We start from the raw sequence: 21,564 nt of genomic DNA, 5'->3' as shown, positions 1-21,564 counted from the left end.
GGCATACAGCGCATGCGTCCTCGGCTGGCGCCGGGTAAAGGTTAGAAAAGTCTCAGCTGGAGTCAATGCGCATGCGCCGCGTTCCCGCGCCCGCGCCTGCCTCCGGCCCGGTGTGATGTGTGAGCTATAACTGGACACGCGGGTGGTCCCTCTTCCCGGCTGGCGACCCGTAGCATGTGGCCCTTTGACCCGCCGAGGCGGGGTGAGAGGTCGGGTGGCCATCTTGTGGCAGCGGTGGCGGTTTGTTGTTGGTGAGGCCCCGCCGCGCCCCCTCCCCCTCCCCCGGGCTGAGCAGGCCCCGGGGCCGGGCCGGGCCGGGCGGCGCCATGTCCTCCTTCTCGGAGTCGGCCCTGGAGAAGAAGCTCTCGGAGCTGAGCAACTCCCAGCAGAGCGTCCAGACCCTGTCGCTGTGGCTCATCCACCACCGCAAGCACGCGGGGCCCATCGTCTCCGTGTGGCACCGGGAGCTGCGCAAAGGTACCGGGTCCGGGGCGGGCGGCTGCGGGATCCCCACGGGGCAGCGCGCCGGAGCCCCAGACACTGGCCCAGGCCAGCCTGGGTCGGGACCTAGCGTCCTGCCCCCCGGGCTCTGGCCTGCTCCGGAGCCGCTCGGCTCCTCCCGCCCCATCGCGCTCGCAGGTGGCGGGGCTGCAGTTTCCCCTCCTTGCGGGCTGCCCCTTGGCTGGGCGCTCGTGTCTCATTCCTCCTGGCTCCCTCTTTCCTTTCCCGTGCGCGTCCCCTGGAAAGGGGCTTTAGAGAACCTCCTGTACTAAGTTGGGGCAAGCCCCTACTTTAGATGTCACTTTAATGTAGACTCAGAGGCGTGTGCGGCTGTAAGGGACCTCAAGAAATCTTATTCTCCACCCCCCGCACGTGCAGAGGTGGGATGAAATATACCTAGATTTTAAAAGTTTGTATATATGTTGTTGATGTGAACACTTTAAAACCAGTGTAACTGCATCCATACTAGAAGGCTGCACTGACTTAGTTAGCTTTGTGCAAAAACTTTGTGTGGACAAGCCTTGAGAGTCAGCTGTGCTACAGTAAAACCTGCCAAGCGCGACCACTCATGGGAGTTAGCAAAAGTGGTCACTTGTAAGAGGTGCTCTCTCATGACCTCGGCAAGTAGTTGCTTGTGACAGGTGGGCTCTCTTCAGAGGTTGTCTCTAAGGCAGGATTTACTGTGTTTCCATTTTGAGCATCAGGCTCAGTTACATCTGTGTAGTCCTGTTGTCTTAAAATGATACCTGTGGAACCCCACTGCCTTCAGTGTATTGCGTTGGGTAGGAATAATTTTTTCTAGGTTTTAGAGAGCTTGTGACTGTTAGTTTATTTGTGCTCTTAGATCCTTTTATTCACTCTCTTAAATATCTCATTGGTAGTTGCAAAAGGCATTTCAATTAAATTTGAATGGCATGCCAAATGGAAAAGGAATTACTGATAAATGACTGGGGGAGGGAATTGATTTGTTTAATAATTATAAAATATGTTCCTGGGATATACTATACTAGTGTGTGTGTGTCTGTATCTATATACACACAGATTCATACTATTAATGCAGGTTCCTTGATGCGTAGAGCCCAGAAATGTTGTTAAGAAATAACTGGCTTATTTGCTGGAAAAAAATTGATGTAGATGGCTCTCTTAATCTGTTGAAGTCCTCAGCATTTTGCAGGATCAGATACCCAGATCATAATACTTATTTCTATGATTTTTAAAGAAAATGTATTCATAACATTGTCAAAGTAGTCTATCAGCTGTTTTGTCTTGAACTCATGGTATTTTTCCAATATGCCTGTTCTTTGGGGATGGCTATATGGTAGAAGTGTGTGGTGGCCTTCCACAGACATTTTTTGGGGCTTTCTTTTCCTGGGAATTCATCCAGTGTCTACCTTTCTAATGTTTACACTGCATTTTGCAATTAGCTTCCCTGTCTGGATCCACAGACTTGGGCTGGTGGGGCTTGTGCAAATGCTCCAAAAATTGCTGTATAGACAGCACTTTGAAGTTGCATCTGAGTCTGACTACTAGGGAGTAGAACAAAGTGCTTTCTATATAGCAATTTTTGGAGCGCTAGCAAAACCCTGCTAGCCAGTTTCAGTCCAATCTGGGAGGTTTGCTTTTGCCTGCTCCAAAGTGCTGCGTAGACAAATCCCATATGCTTATAGTTTCCTCAACGAGAATCAGAGTGAAGTTAACAAGACCCAGTTTCACTCTTGCAGTTTACAACCCTGTTAAGACCAAAGCAGACTGTGAAGAACTTCAAAAAGATCTCACAAAACTAAATGATTGGGCAGCAAAATGGCAAATGAAATTTTATGTGGATAAATGTAAAGTAATGCACACTGGAAAAAATAACCTCAACTATACATACAATAAGTTGGGGGCTAATTTAGCTACAGCGAATCAGGAAAAAGATCTTGGAGTCATTGTGGATAGTTCTCTGATGATGACGTCCGTGCAGCGGCAGTCAAAAAAGCAAACGTGATATTAGGAATCATTAAATAAGGGATAGAGAATAAGACTGAGAATATATTATTGCCCTTATGTAAGGTACGCCCACATCTTGAATACTATGTAGAGATGGGGGTCTCCTCATCTCAAAAAAGATATACTGGCATTAGAAAAAGTTCAGAAAAGGGCAACTAAAATGATTAAGAGTTTGGAATGGGTCCCATATAAGGTGAGATTAAAGAGGTTAGGACTTTTCATCTTGGAAAAGAGGAGACTAAGGGGGGGATATGATAGAGGTTTATTAAAATCATGAGTGGTGTGCAGAAAGTGAATAAGGAAAAGTTATTTACTTGTTCCCATAATCTAAGAACTGAGGGCCACCAAATGAAATTAATGGGCAGCAGGTTTAAAACAAATAAAAGGAAGTTCTGCTTCTTCACACAGCACACAGTCAGCCTTTGGAACTCCTTGCCTGAGGAGATTGTGAAGGCTAGGACTATAACAGGGTTTAAAAGAGAACTAGATAACCTCCATGAATTTAAGTCCATTAACGTCTGTTAGCCAGAATGGGTAAGCAATGGTGTCCCTAGCCTCTGTTTGTCAGAGAGTGGAGCTAGATGGCAGGAGAGAGATCACTTGATCATTATCTGTTAGGTTCACTTCCTCTGGGGCACCTGGCATTGGCCACTGTTGGAAGACAGGATACAGGGCTGGATGGACCTTTGGGCTGACCCAGGATGACTGTTCTTATGAATAGGTGTGAAACTGACCAGAGTTTTGTTAATTTCATTTTTGCTCCTTGTTGTAGATATGGTAGGTTTTTTTGCCAATTGAGATAGATGGGGCTGTATGGAGTCACATTTGAAGTTTTTAAACATGAAAGCTTAGAATCTGCAGAAATTGATAGTTTAGCTGCATGCCCTTTACTTGGCAAGATTTTGTTAGTCCTGCACTTATATAAGGTATTAGGTGTCACCATATATGGTAATAGAAAAGACTATGTATTTGAAAGGGCTGAGTTAGGCTTGCTGTGGGAACCATAGCTGAATTTCCTGACTCTTGTGTATGTAAATTCTCAATTGTCATGTTGAATATATGCAAAGCTATATTATACTAGAGTTTGTCTCCTGTAGATTCTGCTCTTCAGAATGTAGGGTCTGTTGGCATTGACTAATTGTGATGAATGGAAATAGCTAACTTTTGTGGGATTGAGAAGAAACACGTTGCTAATAGCTATTTCCATGTAGCATGGATTAGAAAAAATGATTTTGATAAATAAAAGGTCCTGGGTTCAAGCTCTTCCATCCAGGGATGTTCAGTAATTAAACAGCTGAAGTATAAGGCTAAAATAATACTGTTTCAATATATTTGATTAATGAAAAATAAGTCTATTGTCACACTAATTTGGCATAAAGTTGCTACAGTTCTTTTCATTTTAACCTGCACTTGTGGTAAGGTTTAATGTTATGCAGCACTATGAGTTCATCAGATGAAAGATGCACAGTAATATTAAGATTATTTCCCTTTTTGTTTTATAAATTAATTACTAACCAAATTCTAGCTACAGCAAAGACGGGTTGATTCAAAAGCAGCTAGCTGCTTTTGCCACTTTGGTAAAATTGAAATGCAGGAAACTCAACCATATTTTAAGCTGAGAAACTGTGACCGCTTTTTGAATATATAACAAGTAGCCTCAGAATAAAACATGAAATGAGAAATAAAGAATGCAAGTTAAGTTGTCTTCTCTTCTTTCCCAGCAAAATCAAGTAGGAAGCTTACATTTCTATATTTGGCGAATGATGTCATCCAGAACAGTAAAAGGAAGGGTCCTGAATTCACAAGGGAGTTTGAATCTGTTCTTGTGGATGCTTTTTCTCATGTTGCCAGGTAAGTTTGAACATTCATCCATTCCACATTCCCTCTCCAATTTCTTTCTCCATAGCTTTTGTGTTAAATATTCCACAAGTTTAAATTCAAGTGCTTTTCAGTTATAGGAATATATTTGCTCAGGGAGGTTAAATTGACAATTTCTTAAAGGAAAGGAGTTAGAGTTCAGCTTCTAGTAAAGACAATTATTCCTTGCTCCTGAGAAACAGAAGTAAAGTTGTGGGAGGCTGGTTCTGATTTTGGTTCTGTGCAATGACAATTGGTTTGTGAGGTTTTTTGTGTGTAACTCCTATGCTGGTTAAATACTTTACACTTATCCATAAATCTCAAAGCTCTGTACAAAGTTGGAAATTATCTCTGGTCTAAAGATGGTGAAACCGAGCCGTTAAATGATTTGTCGAAAGTCGTGTAATTTGTCTCTAGGAGAGAGTGTCACATAACGAGAAACTCTTTCCCTTAGTGGGAGAGTTTGAAACAGAACTCGGGTTTCCTGACTACTAGTAATCTGGTCAGTCCACTAGATCAGTTTTTCCTATAATGAGCTTTGAAACTGTGTTATTTCAAAGTGCTTTATTAATAGGAACACACACATGCCACTTTCAGGGCGAGGAATAGCTCAGTGCCTTGAGCATTGGCCTGCTAAACCCTGGGTTGTGAGTTCAGTCCTTGAGGGGGCCATTTAGAGATCTGGGGCAAAATTCTGTCTGGGGATTGGTCCTGCTTTGAGCACAGGGTTGGACTAGATGGTCTCCTGAGGTCCCTTCCAACCCTGATGGTCTGTGATTCTGCTTTTGTTTTCTGCTGCTGTGCTGCAAATTAGCTGCTATATTTTTTTTCCAAAAGCTGTGCAGTTTAAAAATTATCTTATATTTTAGTTTAAATATGATTTCTTGATCTCAGTTACCTACCTAAAAAGTTAAATATAGGTCTGAAACATGTTACTGGCTAGAATATTCCCTATAGAAAACTTAATTTAAACTTCCTTCTTCTGTACCATGTCATCAGTGGGCTTTAGAGTACAGCTCTTTTGTGTAGACATCATTTTAATATGCTTCTAAGTGAGATCTGATTATAGAGTTAAATCATGTCTCAGAATCTATATATCTGGTAGTTCCAAATTGTGTGAGCTTTACTGGCTCATAGCAACTGTTATCAAATGATAGGTCTCTTCACTGGGCGGAAAGGATGATTTATATAATCCAGAGGAGGAGACAGTAGGTGTGAAGGGGAACAGCTGCATATTCTTCCTGTCACAGGATGGTCTATAGCTAGTTAGGGATTGTTATAGTATTCAGAGACGAGCTTAGTCCCTGAACCAAACAGTTATAGTGCACAGGGGAATTAAAGAGCATCTAATGACAGTGTGTTCTGGATAACTACATAACTCTTGGCATTGTTTCTTATTCCTTAGAAGTCTTGCTAATTTGGTTGATGTTTAATAAGTAAATTCTCACTTGAATGCCTAATGACCCAAACAATTTCCTTTTTAATTAGAATGTCATTGACTGAAACAGTCATTAGATGTGAACATTTTAAACTATAAACCTGGTAACTTTGTAGGATTTTCATAGTTCTTTCTACAACAGCAGAAGGATGCTATTTTTTCCCTCCCTGCAAAAGTTCTTCTGCAATGTGGGCGCGGCAGGAAAGACTGCGGGTACTTCTACACATTGGGTTCCAGCTTAAGGGGAAAATGTTACTAAGTATTTGCACAGTGTAGTCCAGACTGTACAAGAAAGCCTGTCCCCAAGCTTGCATCTTCCTCTGATGGGTACAGCTCCTAATTTGTATGATGGCATTTAAAAAAAACATACTTGTATTGTTTAACCAAAGTTTTAACTATTTTTTTTTTTTTTTAATATTTAAACAGAGAGGCAGATGAAGGCTGCAAAAAGCCCTTGGAGCGATTGCTTAATATCTGGCAAGAAAGGAGCGTGTATGGCAGCGAGTTTATACAACAGCTGAAACTTTCTATGGAGGACACCAGTAGCCCTCCACCAAAAGGTAAAAGCATAGCTTAAAAAAAAAAAAAAGCAGTAACAAATACCATATTGAAAAGTTAATCTGTCAAATTAATCTGTCACTAACTGACATTAGAACTCTGGTGGTAAACAGGCCAGTTCCTGGCATCATGTGCATCTAAGGTTAGGAGAATTGCTGTTGAATTGACACAGGAGTCACCAAGGGAAAGTTTACGCTGCTTTTTAAAACACTTGAGTCTAAAGACTTGGCTGACACTATGGTGCTAAAACAGCTGTGTAGATGTCTGAGCTTGGCCTCTGAAGCCCACCCCTCTCCATAGGCTTTTCGAGCCAGAGTCTATAGATCCATGCTCTGAGATTTGCTGCTCTGAGTTTCTGCTTGCCATTTAGGCATACCTCTAGACTAATTGTCTCAAAGAGATTTTGCATTTGTAGAGATGACAGATCTGGTTTGTTAGCCTGAGACCTCATGGCCCTGTTACCATGGGCCTGCGCCAGGTCGTTTGACTCTACACATGCAAGTGGATACACTCTGAATCTATCTTTATAGACATGAGTGTAGATTTTGGGGATAAAAGGGACAATCCCAATGGGGACCATGGTCACCACCTCCAGGGTGAGATTAGGACCCTTCTGCTCACCTGTAGAAATAGGCAACTGCAGTGATGGTCCAACCAAGGAGACAATGTAACTTGTTGGTTTCCAGAGCACTCTGGCAGTTAAAATTGGCCTGCCTCCAGACACGAGTGTGGATGGTTAGGTGGGTCATTACAACAGTCTGTTCTGCACACTTTGGTCCTTGGATGCCCTTCCTCAGTCTGTATGATCCTTATCGATTACCATGATTTAACAGTGAGTTTTTGGCAAATGGAAGTGGAAGGCTAGAAAATGACATTGCAGTTGGTTTGACTTCTTTTTAACTCAGGTTGGTAACAACTGAAACTGGCTTTTGTGTGACGGATTTTCAGTGGCTTTCTGACATAAATTGACTTCAGTCCAATTCCTGGTGGGCATCTATATCACAAAAACCACCATTATAGCTGGTAGTCAGATCAAAGATTGAGTGGATCATAAATAAAAACACTGAGCTTCTTGCTTGTTTTCCGTGTGGCTTTTCAAACGCCAGTAAGATTGCAGTATGTAACAAAAGCAGGGGTGATATTAGCCTTCAGGAAAAACTGTCTTCAGGAGCTTCTGAATTTACAAACTACCATGGAAACAGTAGGTTGGAAATCTGTAGTATAAATATCTTCAGCTTGGCAAAAAGTGGCTCCCTTAGAACAAAATTCTTGGAACTCCTGAGGATATTTGATACTGTGATCATGAATATACTTTTCTTTTTAGTTCTAAGACTGTGTGGTAACTCAAAGCAGAAAATTCTGCGTGGTTATGTCAATGTATAAACTAGCCATCAGGAGGTTTAGATGTGAAATTAGACAAAGGTTTCTAATCCTCAGAGGAGTGAAGTTCTGGAACAGCCTTCCAAGGGGAGCAGTGGGGGCAAAAGACATATCTGGCTTCAAGACTGAGCTTGATAAGTTTATGGAAGGGATGGTATGATGGGATAGCCTAATTTTGGCAATTAATCGATCTTTGACTTTTAGTGGTAAATATGCCCAGTGGTCTGTGATGGGATGTTAGATGGCGTGGGATTTGAGTTACTACAGAGAATTCTTTCCAGGGTGTCTGGCTGATGAGTCTTGCTCACATGCTCAGGGTTTCACTGATCACCGTATTTGGGGTCAGGAAGGAATTTTTCTCCAGGGCAGATTGGCAGAGGCCCTGGGGGGTTTTCACCTTCCTCTGCAGCGTGGGGCCCAGGTCACTTGCTGGAGGTATTTCTGCACCTTGAAGTCTTTAAACCATGATTTGAGGACTTCAGTGGCTCAAACATAGGTTAGAGGTCTGTTGCGGGAGTGGCTGGGTGAGTGAGATTCTGTGGCCTGCATTGTGCAGGAGGTCAGAGTAGACAATCATATTGTTCCCTTCTGACCTTAAAGTCTATGTACACTATTGTACAAAGCCACAGTGTTTTGATAAGTATGCTTGACTAGATGTGATTTGTTGAACAGGATGGCTCGGAATAAATTCCAGAGCTTTCAGTATGCTTAGGAACCTGAGATGCTTGCCCAAATGTGGTAGAAGACTAAGTAGGAAAGTATCAAAGCTGAACCCTTTATATTGCAGAAATATTAATATTGATTATTCACTGCTGCTTGCTTGATGTAGCCCCTCTGCTCTTCCTCTCATGTAACTGAAATCATTGCAATTAATTTCTAATCAATTTGAAACGTATACTGGCTATGTATCCTATGGGAGCATATTCTTATGATTCAAAATGGATTGCATGAGTTAAGGAAAAAAACATGGAATCATCACTGAAAGTTTGAAGATAACACACATTGGGGAATGGGAAGAGGACAAGTCCCGCTTGGAGTTATCTAGATCACTTGATAAGTTGGGTGCAAGAAAATACTCACTTTCATATACAGTTAAATATGTACATCTAGGAACAAAGAATGTAAGCCATACTTACAGAAGAGGGGGCTCTTATCTTGGGAAGCAGTGACTCTGAGAGAGATTTGGTGGCCATGGTGGATAATCAGCTGAACATGAGCTCCCAGTGTGATGCTATGGCCACAAGGGCTAATGCAATCCTTGGAGGCATAAATAGGAACTTCGAGTAGGAGTAGAGAGGTTATACCACCTCTGTATTTGGCCCTGGTGGTGTCCGCAATTTATCTTGGAAAGGGCTCAGAGAAAAGCCATGAGAATGATTAAAGGATTAGAAAACCTGCCTTATGCTGTTAACTGCAGGGATCAATCTATTTAGTTTAATAAAGGGAAGGTTAAGGGTTGACTTGATCATGGTCTGTAAAGTATCTACGTAGGGAACAACTATTTAATGGGCTTTTCAGTCTAGTAGGAAAAGGTATAACGCAATCTAATGCTGAAAGTAGTTGAAACTAGCCAAATTCAGATTGGAAAGAAGGTGTCAATTTTTAACAGCAAGGGTAATTAACCATTGGAACAGTTTACTAAGTGCTGTAGTTGATTCTTCATCAATGGCAATTTTTGAAATCCAGATTAGATTCTTTTTTTATATTTAAGATCTGCTTTCGGAACTATTCTGGGGAAGTTCTCTGGCCGATGTTACACAGGAGGTCCGACTGGGTGATCACAATGGTACTTTCTGGCCTTGGAATCTACGAGGGGAGGAAGAGAAATCTTGCAATCAGATTTGTTGTTTAGCTTTCACTTCTTATGAGTTATAAGCTATTTACACTCTGGAGGCCTTTCAATTTCCTCAAGGAAATATGTGGAGTATTTCTCTCACACATACATGCAAACATATGTGGACATCTATATTTTGTTTGCATGTCTTTCAAACTTAAATGTATCCAAGAAGATATTCTTGTAGCTAGTTTCTAATTAATCTCCTGTTTGTTAGTCGAATTTGAATAGCCCATTCCTTTAGCAAGAAATAAATTTATATATCCTACCTAGTTTCAGCTAACTTATATTTTAACTACTTAAAAAGTCAGAAAAATTAGGTCTGGGTGGAGTTTAGTTGCAAAATCTTTTGTCTAACTGTTAAACATACCAGTTTCATAGATTATTTCCATGTGACTCGTTTGCAAGTGAACTAGGGGAGAAGTGCTTGAGCTAGTTCTGTCACAATTACAGACTGAGCAAAAAAATTGTGGAGAAGTCTTTTTGTGGGAAAATGCAGTTTCAGGTCCGTCATTGTTACTGTTACAACTCCTAGTCGTGATGGCAGTGGATAGTCATTGGGCTAAGGAAAGTGTGCATGATTCTACAGCTTGGTAGTTAGAGCCTTGCTTAGAATGCAGGCAACCCAAATTCAACCACTGCTCCAATGGCTATTTATAAAAGTGGAACCACTTCAAGAGGAGGGATTGAGAATGCTCGAGACACTGGGATATTCTGGTATGAGGCTCTCTTCTGCCATGTGGGAGACACATCCTTTCTGCACACTAGAGAGAGACAAAGGAGTTGAACCTCAGTCTCCCACATCTCGGGTGAGAACCATAATTCCATTGGGTTAGGGTTGAGGGAAGCTTCTCCTCTGGCCACTTGTAAATCCTTCCCTTTCCATTGGTAAAAATACTTGATGACTAGGGCTGTTGTGCTATTTAAAAAAATGAATAGAATACCATTTATTTAAATATTTTTAGATATATTCTACATTTTCAAATATATTGATTTCAGTTACAACACAGAATACAAAGTGTACAGTGCTCACTTTCTACTTATTTTAGTACAAATATTTGCACTGTAAAAACAAAATAAATAGTATTTTACAGTTCACTTAATACAAGTACTGTAGTGCAATCTCTTTATCATGAAAGCTGAAGGATGGATGGTATCGTGAAAGCAGCCCCAAACATTTCCTGCCACCGATGGTAGCTAGTCAGAGCCTGTGTGTCCTCTTACTTTTGGATAGGATTAGGATTTTATAGTTTGGTGAGTCTTGTTAAGTTTAATTAAAGTACATTGGCTTTTTAAAAAAAATACTTTTACTTGTTTCTTCTGAGTCACACCTTGGTACCAAGGAGTAGGTGTGGTGGCTGAGAACAGGTCTCCTGGCTTTTAAAATCTGCCTGCCTGCCTGTGAGACAGCTATGCCTATGAAATGCCTCTTTTGTTTCTAGGCGTCTCCTATCTTAAACACTTTCTGTAATTTTTTTGAAGTGCACTCAGAAGGCCCATGATGCCTTCTTGAAGCTGTTTCTGATAGTAAAGAGAACGAGAAGAGTCTCTGACTCCAAGGATCCTCCTCAAAAGCAGTCTGCTCCTGCCTCAAAACTGGGTTCAGATAATGCTCTGCCTACAAGAGACGCTACTTGGGGTGCTAAGAGGTCTTCTGGCTCTAAAAGATGTCATGCTTCCTTGAAACACTTCGAGCCTTTTCATCAGTCCTCTTCAGCTCAGTCAGTGTCTACTATTTCCCAAGGTAGGAAGGGGCAAAAAAATCTCTGAAAGGGCATTGGCACCGGCACCAATAGCTGTCCCTGGTCCCAGCCAAGAGGAAGGCTCAAATTCATCATGCCTCTGGCTTACCCAAGCATGCTCCTTTGAAGTTGCATCTGTACTTCGTGTTTTCAAAGACTGAGGGATGCCATTTTTCAACTGCTATACCATATCCTCCGTCTTCAGTGATTGGCAGTGCTTTCTTGCTGCTGTTGGCATAGATACTGTGTATGCCACAGATTCATCAGTGCCACATCCTGATAAGAAAACCTCATTCCCTGAGACTCTTGCTTTGGTATGGTCAGTCACAATATTGTTGACATCAGTATTGCCTAGGCTGCCTTTAAGTCTCCTAAAACTGGAGTACCCTTTGCTAGATGTCTCTCCTTTAGCTGTGGTACCCAAGTCCCTGCTGATCCTGGAAACCAGAGTATTGATAGTGAAAATCTCTGGTATCATTGCTTACTTCTCATAGTGTGATGTCTGAATCTGTTCCTGTTCCCACTCCTGAGGGGAGCGTGTCATCTTTAGCAGAATTATACTTCTCTGCATTGTACTTTTCATATAGCAGCAGAAACCCTTCTTCTAGCACAGTGGTTCTCAAACTTTTGTACTGGTGACCCCTTTCACATAGCAAGACTCTGAGTGTGGATCCCACCCCCACATATAAATTAAACATTTTAAAATATATTTAACACCATTATAAATGATGGAGGCAAAACAGGGTTTGAGATGGAGGCTGACAGTTTGCGACCCCTCCTCCCCCCCATGTAATAACCTCATGAAACCCTGAGGGGTCCCGACCCCCAGTTTGAGAACCCCTGTAGTAGCAGATCTCCTCCTTTGCCTAAAATAGTTCTTGAGAGAAACCTTGAAAGGAATCTCTTTTGTCATGGATCTCCCCTTTAGAGAGGTTTCAGGTTCTGTACTACACATTTCTATGGCACAATACAGGGTGAAGTTTTGGCCCCGTTGATCTGTATGAAACCCTCAGGTTTATCCCCTTTTTATTCAACTGCACTGAGATTTAGAGTAAGGTCGTTTGCTCCTAATGATTCATCCTAAGAAGGCTCCATTATCTCATCAAGAGTTCTTTCAAAGTTATGAACAAGAACCCCATAATGACAAAGAATACCTTATTGAGTATGAAGAGCTATCAGTTTCCCCAGCCATATTGTCATTATCACCTGATGAAGCTGTGACTCCATCTACCATGTCCACAATAGACTATTTCAAGGCACTCGGAGACCTCTTTAAAAGAATGGTGGACATCTAGAGACTTTCCTAAAGTCATCCTGGAGAGCTCTTGTGATTTATTTGATATTTTGCACCCAGTATTCCAGGTTTGCTTGGTCATGTCTATTAACCAAGGATCTGTGGCGTATCCTGGCATCTATCTTTGATACGTCTAAAAGGGCAGGTCTCGGGCACAAAGGTTCCTTCTAAAACATTTGACTATTTTATTTTAACCTCATCCTTAATTTTTTTCAGTTGTGGCAACAACTCATGACAAATCTAAGCTGTCTTGTACCCCTAAATCTATGTATACAGGTGAGCCCCAACAGATGCATCATCTTAGGGAAATAAGGTTTATTCCTATGCTGTCTTGCAGATCTGTACAGCCAACTATCAGGCTTTGTTGGTGCAGTTCAATTTTCTTTAGTGGGAGAAAATTTCTCTTTCTCAAGGCACCAGAGATAAGTTGAAGGCTGTGACTGTGGAGGGCCAACTGGTAGGGAAGATAGCTTTGCCAGGTTTCTGGATGCTTCTGACATTGCAGTGCCCTCTGACCTCTCAACAATCAATAATCACTGAACATCATGTTCTTAGACATACTGAAGGAGGTTCAGACCACAATTGAAGACCTTCCTTTCAAAATGACAAGGTACTTCACTCTTCAAAGGACTCTAGTGTGATGCTTCAGTGTCTGGTACTATGCACACCCTAGTAAAAGAGGAAGCAAAGCAGATATAAGCCCTTGTATACCTTGTATCTGCCTCATCCTTAGCAGCAAAGCTTCTCATCTTTCTAAGGAAACATGTCACTTGAAAGGAGTCTCTTCCACCTTCTGCTGCTGATTTTATTTATTTATTTTTTTCTAAGAGAAAATTGAAAATACAACATCGCCTTTCCTTCCTTCCTACAACTCCCTCCTCCTCCCTGGTCAGAGATGCAGAAATTTTTGATTTGCTATCTTTCTCTAACCCCTCCACTTGCCCCAGTGACTCCATCCCATGATCTGCCTCATGCCCACTTTCATCTCCTTCCTTACTCTTCTCTTTAACCTCTCACTCTCCTTTGACACCTTCCCTTCACAATATAAACAAGCGTTACTCTCCTATCATAAATCCCACTCTTCACTCCACTTGCCTTTTCAACTAGTGGCCCATCACCTGTTTTCCCTTTCATCTCTAAGATCATTGAGCTTACTGTTTACAGTAGGTGTCTGGAGTTCTTCTCCAGTTCCATTTTAGATCCTCTCCAATCTGGCATCTGGTCCTTGCACTCGCCTGATGCTGCTCTCGCCACAGTATTTAGTGGTCTCCTCTTAGCCAAATCTCAGAATTAGTGTTACTCCTTCATCCTCCTTGACACTTTTAACACAGCTGATGATGCTCTTCTTTGAAATATCCTCCTCCCTTTGCTCTTGAGACTCTTTCTCTTGGCGCTTCTCCTACCTCTGTAAGGCTCTTTCAGAGCCTATTTCTCAGAATCTTCCTCAGATTTCTGTGGGAGTTCTACAGGGCTCCATCCTTGGAACCCCTTCCCTTCTCCTTCGACACCATCACGCAGGCCCGTAACCTAGGCATCAGCTTTGGCTCAGATCTTTCTAGGTCCTCGCATCCAGGCTATGTCTAAGTCTTGCAGATTCATTCTACAGAACACTTCTAAGATAATGCCTCTCCTGTCCGTCCACACAGCTTAAACTCTCATTCTGGCACTCAGCATCTCTCTGGCCTTGGCATAGGCATTCTTACTACATTCATCTCCATTCAGATGCTGCCATAAAGATCATTTTCCTAGCCAGTCGCTTTAGCCATGTCGGCTCTCTACTGGCTCTCTTCTTTATGGTATTAAACACAAGCTACTTGTGTCCATTTTCATGGCCTATCTCCACTGTACCTATCATCTCTCATTCAGTATAGAGAGGTTGACTTCCGCCTCTGATCAACTCATGCTGTCAGCATCCATTGCCCGCTTCTCAAATTTTCAAACAAGTATCTTCACGTTTTCTCCCATGCTGTCCTGTAAGCTTGAAAGGCCCCTTTCCCCCTCACCTCTGGTAAACTAACTGTAGCTCAAAAGCATGTCTCTCTTTCCAATGGAAGTTAGTCCAATAAAAAATATTACCTCACTCACCTAGTCCCTCTACAAAACTAACTCATTTTCCTCTTTAAAAATCCCTCCTTATCTCTTTTCCATGATGCCTACAAAAAAGTAGAACGGGGCTGCTGGTGTGCGGATACTACTGCCTGTTATGTTGACCAGCATTTCTCAAGTTGTTTCCCTGTACCCCCTATCGATCTATCTTATGCATAGATTGTAAGCTCTGTAGGTCTTTTTTTCCACTATTGTTCAGCAGCTGGCACTATGGGATTCTGGTCCATAACTGGGGATCCTAGAAATTACAGAAATAGAAATAATAGATTGTGTACTCTTCATTGGGAAGAGGTTGTAGGTTTAATACTTTGGTCAAAGATCCTGGACAAATTTGAGGCTCTTTACCCCCTCTCTTCCCTTTGTATATCACCTTTTTTTTTTTTTTTTTTTTTTGTGGGAGGGGAAGGGGGGATGCATTGGCTGAAATTGCTACCCGCTAATAGATATTAGGAGTTCTCTAGAAAGCATATTCAGTCCAATTTTAGTCTCTGCCAACTCCTTATCCCCTCCCCCATCCCTTTTCAAGGACTTTTCTCACAACATCCTGCTGAGTTTGGAGATACTCTCTTCTTTAGCTGGGGGCTGTAGAGAAGGTGCTTCCAGAGTTCTGCAGCAGGGAGTTCTATTCCCACTACTTCCTCACCTCAAAGAAAAGAGAAGGATGGATGGTGTCCCGTTTTAGATCACAGGTGTCTCAGCGGATTCATCTCACATCAAGTTTCAGATGATCACCCTTTCTTAATTTTTTTATTTTTTATTTATTTATTTTTCCTGATAGCCCATGTATTGGTTTGCACCTCTACTAGCAGGATATCCACTTCTGTGCGTAAATCTATCCTGCTCACCAAAAATATGTTTCATGGTCAGTGGACTCCACTACCAGTCCAGAGTCCTACTGTTCAGCCCTTCAGCAGCTCTAAGGGTATTTACCAAATGCTTGGCTGTGGGAGCAGTGCAGTTGGGGGGAGAAGTCCTCCATATATATTTCTATCTTGACAATTGGCTGATTTGAGTCCGCTCATTGCAGCAGAACAGCAAGGGTGTTCTCACAGTTCTACAGTTGTCTTCCAGACTGGGCCTCAGGGTCGGTTGAGACACATCTCCTCTCACCCCTGCTCATCCATAGAATTTATAGGAGCTGTGCTCCACTTCCACTTTGCAGGAGCTTACCTTCAAATATTTGTCCATAAAGAATTGCCTAGATCATGCATTCGGTCTCATCCAGGAATCACACTGACGATCTGGGTTATATGGTAGTTTATACTTATGTGACTATCATGGCTGTCTCTGGTCTCCTTTGGGGTTGGTTAAGGATGTTTATCCACCAGCCAAAGTTCCTCTGTAATACTGTCATACCTACTTTGGTGGACAGACCCTCAGAACGTCCATCTGGGTACTCTGTTTCATTCACTGTCTCCTTCAAAGACTCTGAAAAATGCATCCAGTCAAGGCTGGAGTGCACATTTGGACACTCTCTCTCCAGATGCAGGGCACGTGGTCCTGTACAGAGTCTCAATTATACATAAAAGAGCTCATGGCTGTCAGCTGGTTTGCAAGGTGTTCCTGCTTCTCCTTCAAGGTACTGCTGCTCAAATCCAGATGGATTGTATCCTGGCTATGAACTATCTAAACAGACAAGGGAGAGAGGGAGATTATCCCCCTTATGTCAAGAAGCAACACATCTGTGTGGGATTGGTGCATTCTGCGTTAGATTAACCCAGTAGCCCTGTGGAAGATCAGCTAAGCAGAAGAGTTCCTTCACTCATAAATGGGAGTTAAGACTCTGTTCTAGACAAAATATTTCTAAGGTGGGGGAGTTGCTCAATAGACCTGTTTGCAACCAAGGTGAACACGAAATGTCCGATGTTCTTCTGCCATAGACGCTGGTCTTATGTCTCATTAGATGTATTTCTGGTTCAGTGGGAAAATAACTTGCTTATGTCTTCTTCCCATTCTGCTAATTGTCAGTCCTCAGAAGGACATGTCAGTTCTAGTATTCTGACCTGATACATCTGTCAATCAGGCCACCTCTTCAACTTCCCAAAACTCCTCCATGTTGTTTATCAGAACCAAGGCCTGATGCTGCACCCATGCATTTGACAGACTACCTGGCCAAATTTCTGTGGACAGAAGCTGCTTAGCAGCTGTATGGGAGGTTTTGATCCATAGCAGAAAGGCTTCTATTAAAAGGACATGGCAAGTTAAGGCCCACTGCTCAGTAAGGAGGGGGAAACAGTAACGGGAGACTTGGAAATGGCAGAGATGCTTAATGACTTCTTTGTTTCGGTCTTCACTGAGAAGTCTGAAGGAATGTCTAATATAGTGAATGCTTATGGGAAGAGGGTAGCTTTAGAAGATAAAATAAAAAAAGAGCAAGTAAAAAATCACTTAGAAAAGTTAGATGCCTGCAAGTCACCAGGTCCTGATGAAATGCATCCTAGAATACTCAAGGAGTTAATAGAAGAGGTATCTGAGCCTCTAGCTATTATCTTTGGGAAATCATGGGAGACGGGGGAGATTCCAGAAGACTGGAAGGGGGCAAATATAGTGCCCATCTATAAAAAGGGAAATAAAAACAACCCAGGAAACTACAGACCAGTTAGTTTAACTTCTGTGCCAGGGAAGATAATGGAGCAGGTAATTAAAGAAATCATCTGCAAACACTTGGAAGGTGGTAAGGTGATAGGGAATAGCCAGCATGGATTTGTAAAGAACAAATAGTGTCAAACTAATCTGATAGCGTTCTTTGATAGGATAACGAGCCTTGTGGATAAGGGAGAAGCGGTGGATGTGATATACCTAGACTTTAGTAAGGCATTTGATACGGTCTCGCATGATATTCTTATAGATAAACTAGGAAAGTACAATTTAGATGGGGCTACTGTAAGGTGGGTGCATAATTGGCTGGATAACCGGACTCAGAGAGTAGTTGTTAATGGCTCCCAATCCTGCTGGAAAGGTATAACAAGTGGGGTTCCGCAGGGGTCTGTTTTGGGACCGGTTCTGTTCAATATCTTCATCAACGATTTAGATGTTGGCATAGAAAGTACGCTTATTAAGTTTGCGGACGATACCAAACTGGGAGGGATTGCAACTGCTTTGGAGGACAGGGTCAAAATTCAAAATGATCTGGACAAATTGGAGAAATGGTCTGAGGTAAACAGGATGAAGTTCAATAAAGATAAATGCAAAGTGCTCCACTTAGGAAGGAGGAATCAGTTTCACACATACAGAATGGGAAGAGACTGTCTAGGAAGGAGTATGGCAGAAAGAGATCTAGGGGTCATAGTGGACCACAAGCTTAATATGAGTCAACAGTGTGATACTGTTGCAAAAAAAGCAAACGTGATTCTGGGATGCATTAACAGGTGTGTTGTAAACAAGACACGAGAAGTCATTCTTCCGCTTTACTCTGCGCTGGTCAGGCCTCAGCTGGAGTATTGTGTCCAGTTCTGGGCACCACATTTCAAGAAAGATGTGGAGAAATTGGAGAGGGTCCAGAGAAGAGCAACAAGAATGGTTAAAGGTCTTGAGAACATGACCTATGAAGGAAGGCTGAAGGAGTTGGGTTTGTTTAGTTTGGAAAAGAGAAGACTGAGAGGGGACATGATAGCAGTTTTCAGGTATCTAAAAGGGTGTCATCAGGAGGAGGGAGAAAACTTGTTCACCTTAGCCTCCAATGATAGAACAAGAAGCAATGGGCTTAAACTGCAGCAAGGGAGATTTAGGTTGGACATTAGGAAAAAGTTCCTAACTGTCAGGGTAGTTAAACACTGGAATAGATTGCCTAGGGAAGTTGTGGAATCTCCATCTCTGGAGATATTTAAGAGTAGGTTAGATAAATGTCTATTAGGGATGGTCTAGACAATATTTGGTCCTGCCATGAGGGCAGGGGACTGGACTCGATGACCTCTCGAGGTCCCTTCCAGTCCTGGAGTCTGAGTCTATGAGTCTTAAGTGGAAACATGTCTCACTGCAGTCCCATTCAGAGACCTCTTCAGCCTTGGAATCTTCTATTCCATCTGTCTTGGACTAATTGTGTTGAAACACATGATTGCCTAGTTCTAATAGAGTTCATCTGGCTAATATAGCCCTTGATCTGTTAAGGGTTATTCCATCCCCTTCTCCCCCCCCCCCCCCCCCCCCCGCCCCGGTGTCTGGATTGGTGTGTTTGTTTTGTTTGTTTGTTTTGTTTTTTCTGTTTTAAGAGGGGCCAATTCATACATTTCCATCAGTGAGGCATAGTTACCTGTCTGGGACTTGAATGTGGTGCTCCTGTCTTTGATGTACCTGCCCTTTGAACCCAGGTTGTAATATTTGCTATAGCCTCTCTCAGTTAAAATGGCATCAATTTGGCTCAGCGGGCGAGTGAAATTTCAGACTTTGGTATCAAGTCCTCCATTAGTTCCTTTTCATAAAGACAGTTAGACTCAGGCCATATCCAACATTTTTGGAAAGTGGTTTTGGATTTTCATATAAACCAATTTACACATTTTCCCTAAACCACATGATTCTTCTGCTGAGGCTAAACTCCATAAACTAGACATTCTTAGGGCTGTTCTCTTTATCTTTCCAGTACAAAGCCATTTCATAAAGCATCCAGGCTCTTTGTGCTTTTGTGATAAGTCTCAAGGGCAGGCTGTTTCTCTTAAAGATCTCTAAATGGGTTACAGACTGCAGTAAGATTTCCTACTCCATTAAATAAATTACTCCTTCCTTCTCGAGTTAGGGCACACTCTGCTAGGCTCAGTCAGCATCAGTAGCTTGTTTTAGGTGACCCGCCTATTGGAGACTTGTAGGGCAACTATGTGGAGTTCCTACCTATGTTTATCTATTACTGCTCCATTGTGACAGCTTCTAGCTCAGATTTGCAGTTTGGAAGGGCTGTCCTGCTGTCATTATTTAGATACCCCTCAAGGTGGGCAGTAGAAGTGCTAACTGCTAGTCACTGATCTACAGCGGGATCTGCGTAGACAAATGCTCCAAGAAAGAAAGAGGTTACTTAACCTTCAGTAACTGGAATTCTCGGAGATGCCTTTGTCCACACAGACCCTGTGACCTGCTTCGCTTGCCTGGATATTTTGTATTAGTGACAAAATTAAGGGGTGGTTGGGATGCTTTGTCCTTGATAGGGGGCATAAGAGCGTACAGGTGAATGCACAGCCCCAAGGGACACTGCTGTCCAGAATATTCCCTGCTTGTGTGTTGTCTGCTTTTGTTCACAGATCTCACTACGATCTCAAGAACTCTGGTTACTGTAAATGATGGTTCTTTTGCTGTTATGCTGCTGATCATTCTGAAAGTGATACATAAATTAGCCTTCTGTAAAGGAAATTAAATTGTAGATTGACCCTCTGTAGAGATCATGAGAGCATCTGGTACAACTTTTTGAAAATGTAGATAGTTAAGATTCTGTTGAAGAATGCACATATGACATCAGGCTTGAATGGCTTGTATTGAGACTGTGTGTGTCTACAGTTACAGAGGAGAAAAAGTCCTTGAAGCGGACATTTCAGCAGATACAAGAGGAAGAAGATGAGGATTACCCTGGGAGCTACTCGCCCCAGGACCCCAGCACTGGGCCATTACTGGTATGTTTGGAGGGCTGAGGATCTGAGAAATTGTAAAAGGCGACCTCTTATAAAGATACAGCCACAAGGTGGAGCCATTAACAAGTAAAATGTAATTAATGGAAAAATACAATTTACTCTTGGAAGCCAACATGTAAGAACAGTTTTATTAAACCACTGGGTTGTCTGTTTTGTGATAGGCAAGAGGAAGGGATCATAGATGCATTCTGGTGTGAATGCTGTTCCAAATGTTATCCTTAACAATAAAAACCTTGGTGGTCTGATTTAATCTAGGCTGAACCAAGGCCCCTGCATTACTGCCAGTGTCTTCTGTTTTTTCTTTTGAAACAAAACAAAAACAAAAGGTATATAAAAAGACTGATATATATCGACTTATGAACTCTCAAATCCAGTACACGAACATTGACTCAGGAAATTTCATTTGGGTTTCAAGTAGAATACAGCCTGACAAAGAAACCAACAGCAAGTTTTGTATACCCTGTAGCCACAAAAGATCAGCATTAAATGGATTTGTTTAGAGTTGGAAACTAAAATCTGTTGAGAAGATTTCAACCTTAGTTTGGGGCTGGCAGGAGTGTAGTGTTAATGACCTGGAGATAACAGAAATGAAATAGACAGTATAATCAAAACTCTCCTCCTTAAGGCTACAATTGGCCTTATGTTAAATCTATGGCTATTTGAAGGAAGGTAAAGAGTTAAACAGTCTGCCAGATGTATGGTGTAAATACTATAAGATTACATGAGCCGAGGAAATGAGAGCTTTTACTGCAGCTAGATTACAGCTTTTGGCTTGTTTTAACACACATTTAATTTGTCACTTATTGGAAATCATTATGTAGCTTACAAGGAAGTATGTATGTCAAGCAGACAGTGAACATCCTTTGGTTCTTCAAGCCAGCATAAACATTGAAAAGGTGTGTGTTCTTAAGAAATTTGTGTATTTTTGTAATGACAGTTTTGAATGTGTACCTAAAAAATTAATGATTGAAACTGGAGGATAAAAATCAGCACTACAAAATTAGCCTAGCTAATGCCAGCAAAATCATGAAATCCTTGAATGCTTTTAAAAACAAAATAAAGCTGAATGTTTGTAGTTTTCCTGCTTAATGTGTGTCTCTCCCCTTCTCCCTTTCTTTGAGCGCCTATTCTCCCGTCACCCAGATTCTCCTTTTGACTAGGTTAGTAAAAGCAATGTGGGTGTGTTCAGTTGCATTGGTGGATCTTTCTCAATGGCCATTCCATTTGCTGATTGTTAACATCAGAATGGCCATTCT

The 21,564-nt window shown here is 42.0% G+C and overlaps 1 protein-coding gene across 2 annotated transcripts in view; it reads left to right on the top strand.

The window, feature by feature from the left end:
• Positions 1-60: 60 nt before the first annotated feature.
• Positions 61-21,564, top strand: part of RPRD1B (regulation of nuclear pre-mRNA domain containing 1B) — a 42,651-nt gene continuing 21,147 nt past the window's right edge. Inside the window, exons 1-5 of one of the 2 annotated variants that reach the window (XM_050917735.1) lie at positions 61-477; positions 4,212-4,341; positions 6,212-6,345; positions 20,178-20,290; positions 21,130-21,204. In XM_050917735.1, coding sequence (XP_050773692.1) covers positions 327-477; positions 4,212-4,341; positions 6,212-6,345; positions 20,178-20,290; positions 21,130-21,204 — 603 coding nt within the window. In that variant the 5' untranslated portion in view covers positions 61-326. The remainder of the gene's footprint in view (positions 478-4,211; positions 4,342-6,211; positions 6,346-20,177; positions 20,291-21,129; positions 21,205-21,564) is intronic. The other variant, XM_050917736.1, reaches the window with a different exon arrangement.

This window comes from Gopherus flavomarginatus, chromosome 11, assembly GCF_025201925.1.
Source record: "Gopherus flavomarginatus isolate rGopFla2 chromosome 11, rGopFla2.mat.asm, whole genome shotgun sequence".
Taxonomy (NCBI): domain Eukaryota; kingdom Metazoa; phylum Chordata; order Testudines; family Testudinidae; genus Gopherus; species Gopherus flavomarginatus.
This window is presented reverse-complemented; position numbering and strand designations above follow the sequence as displayed.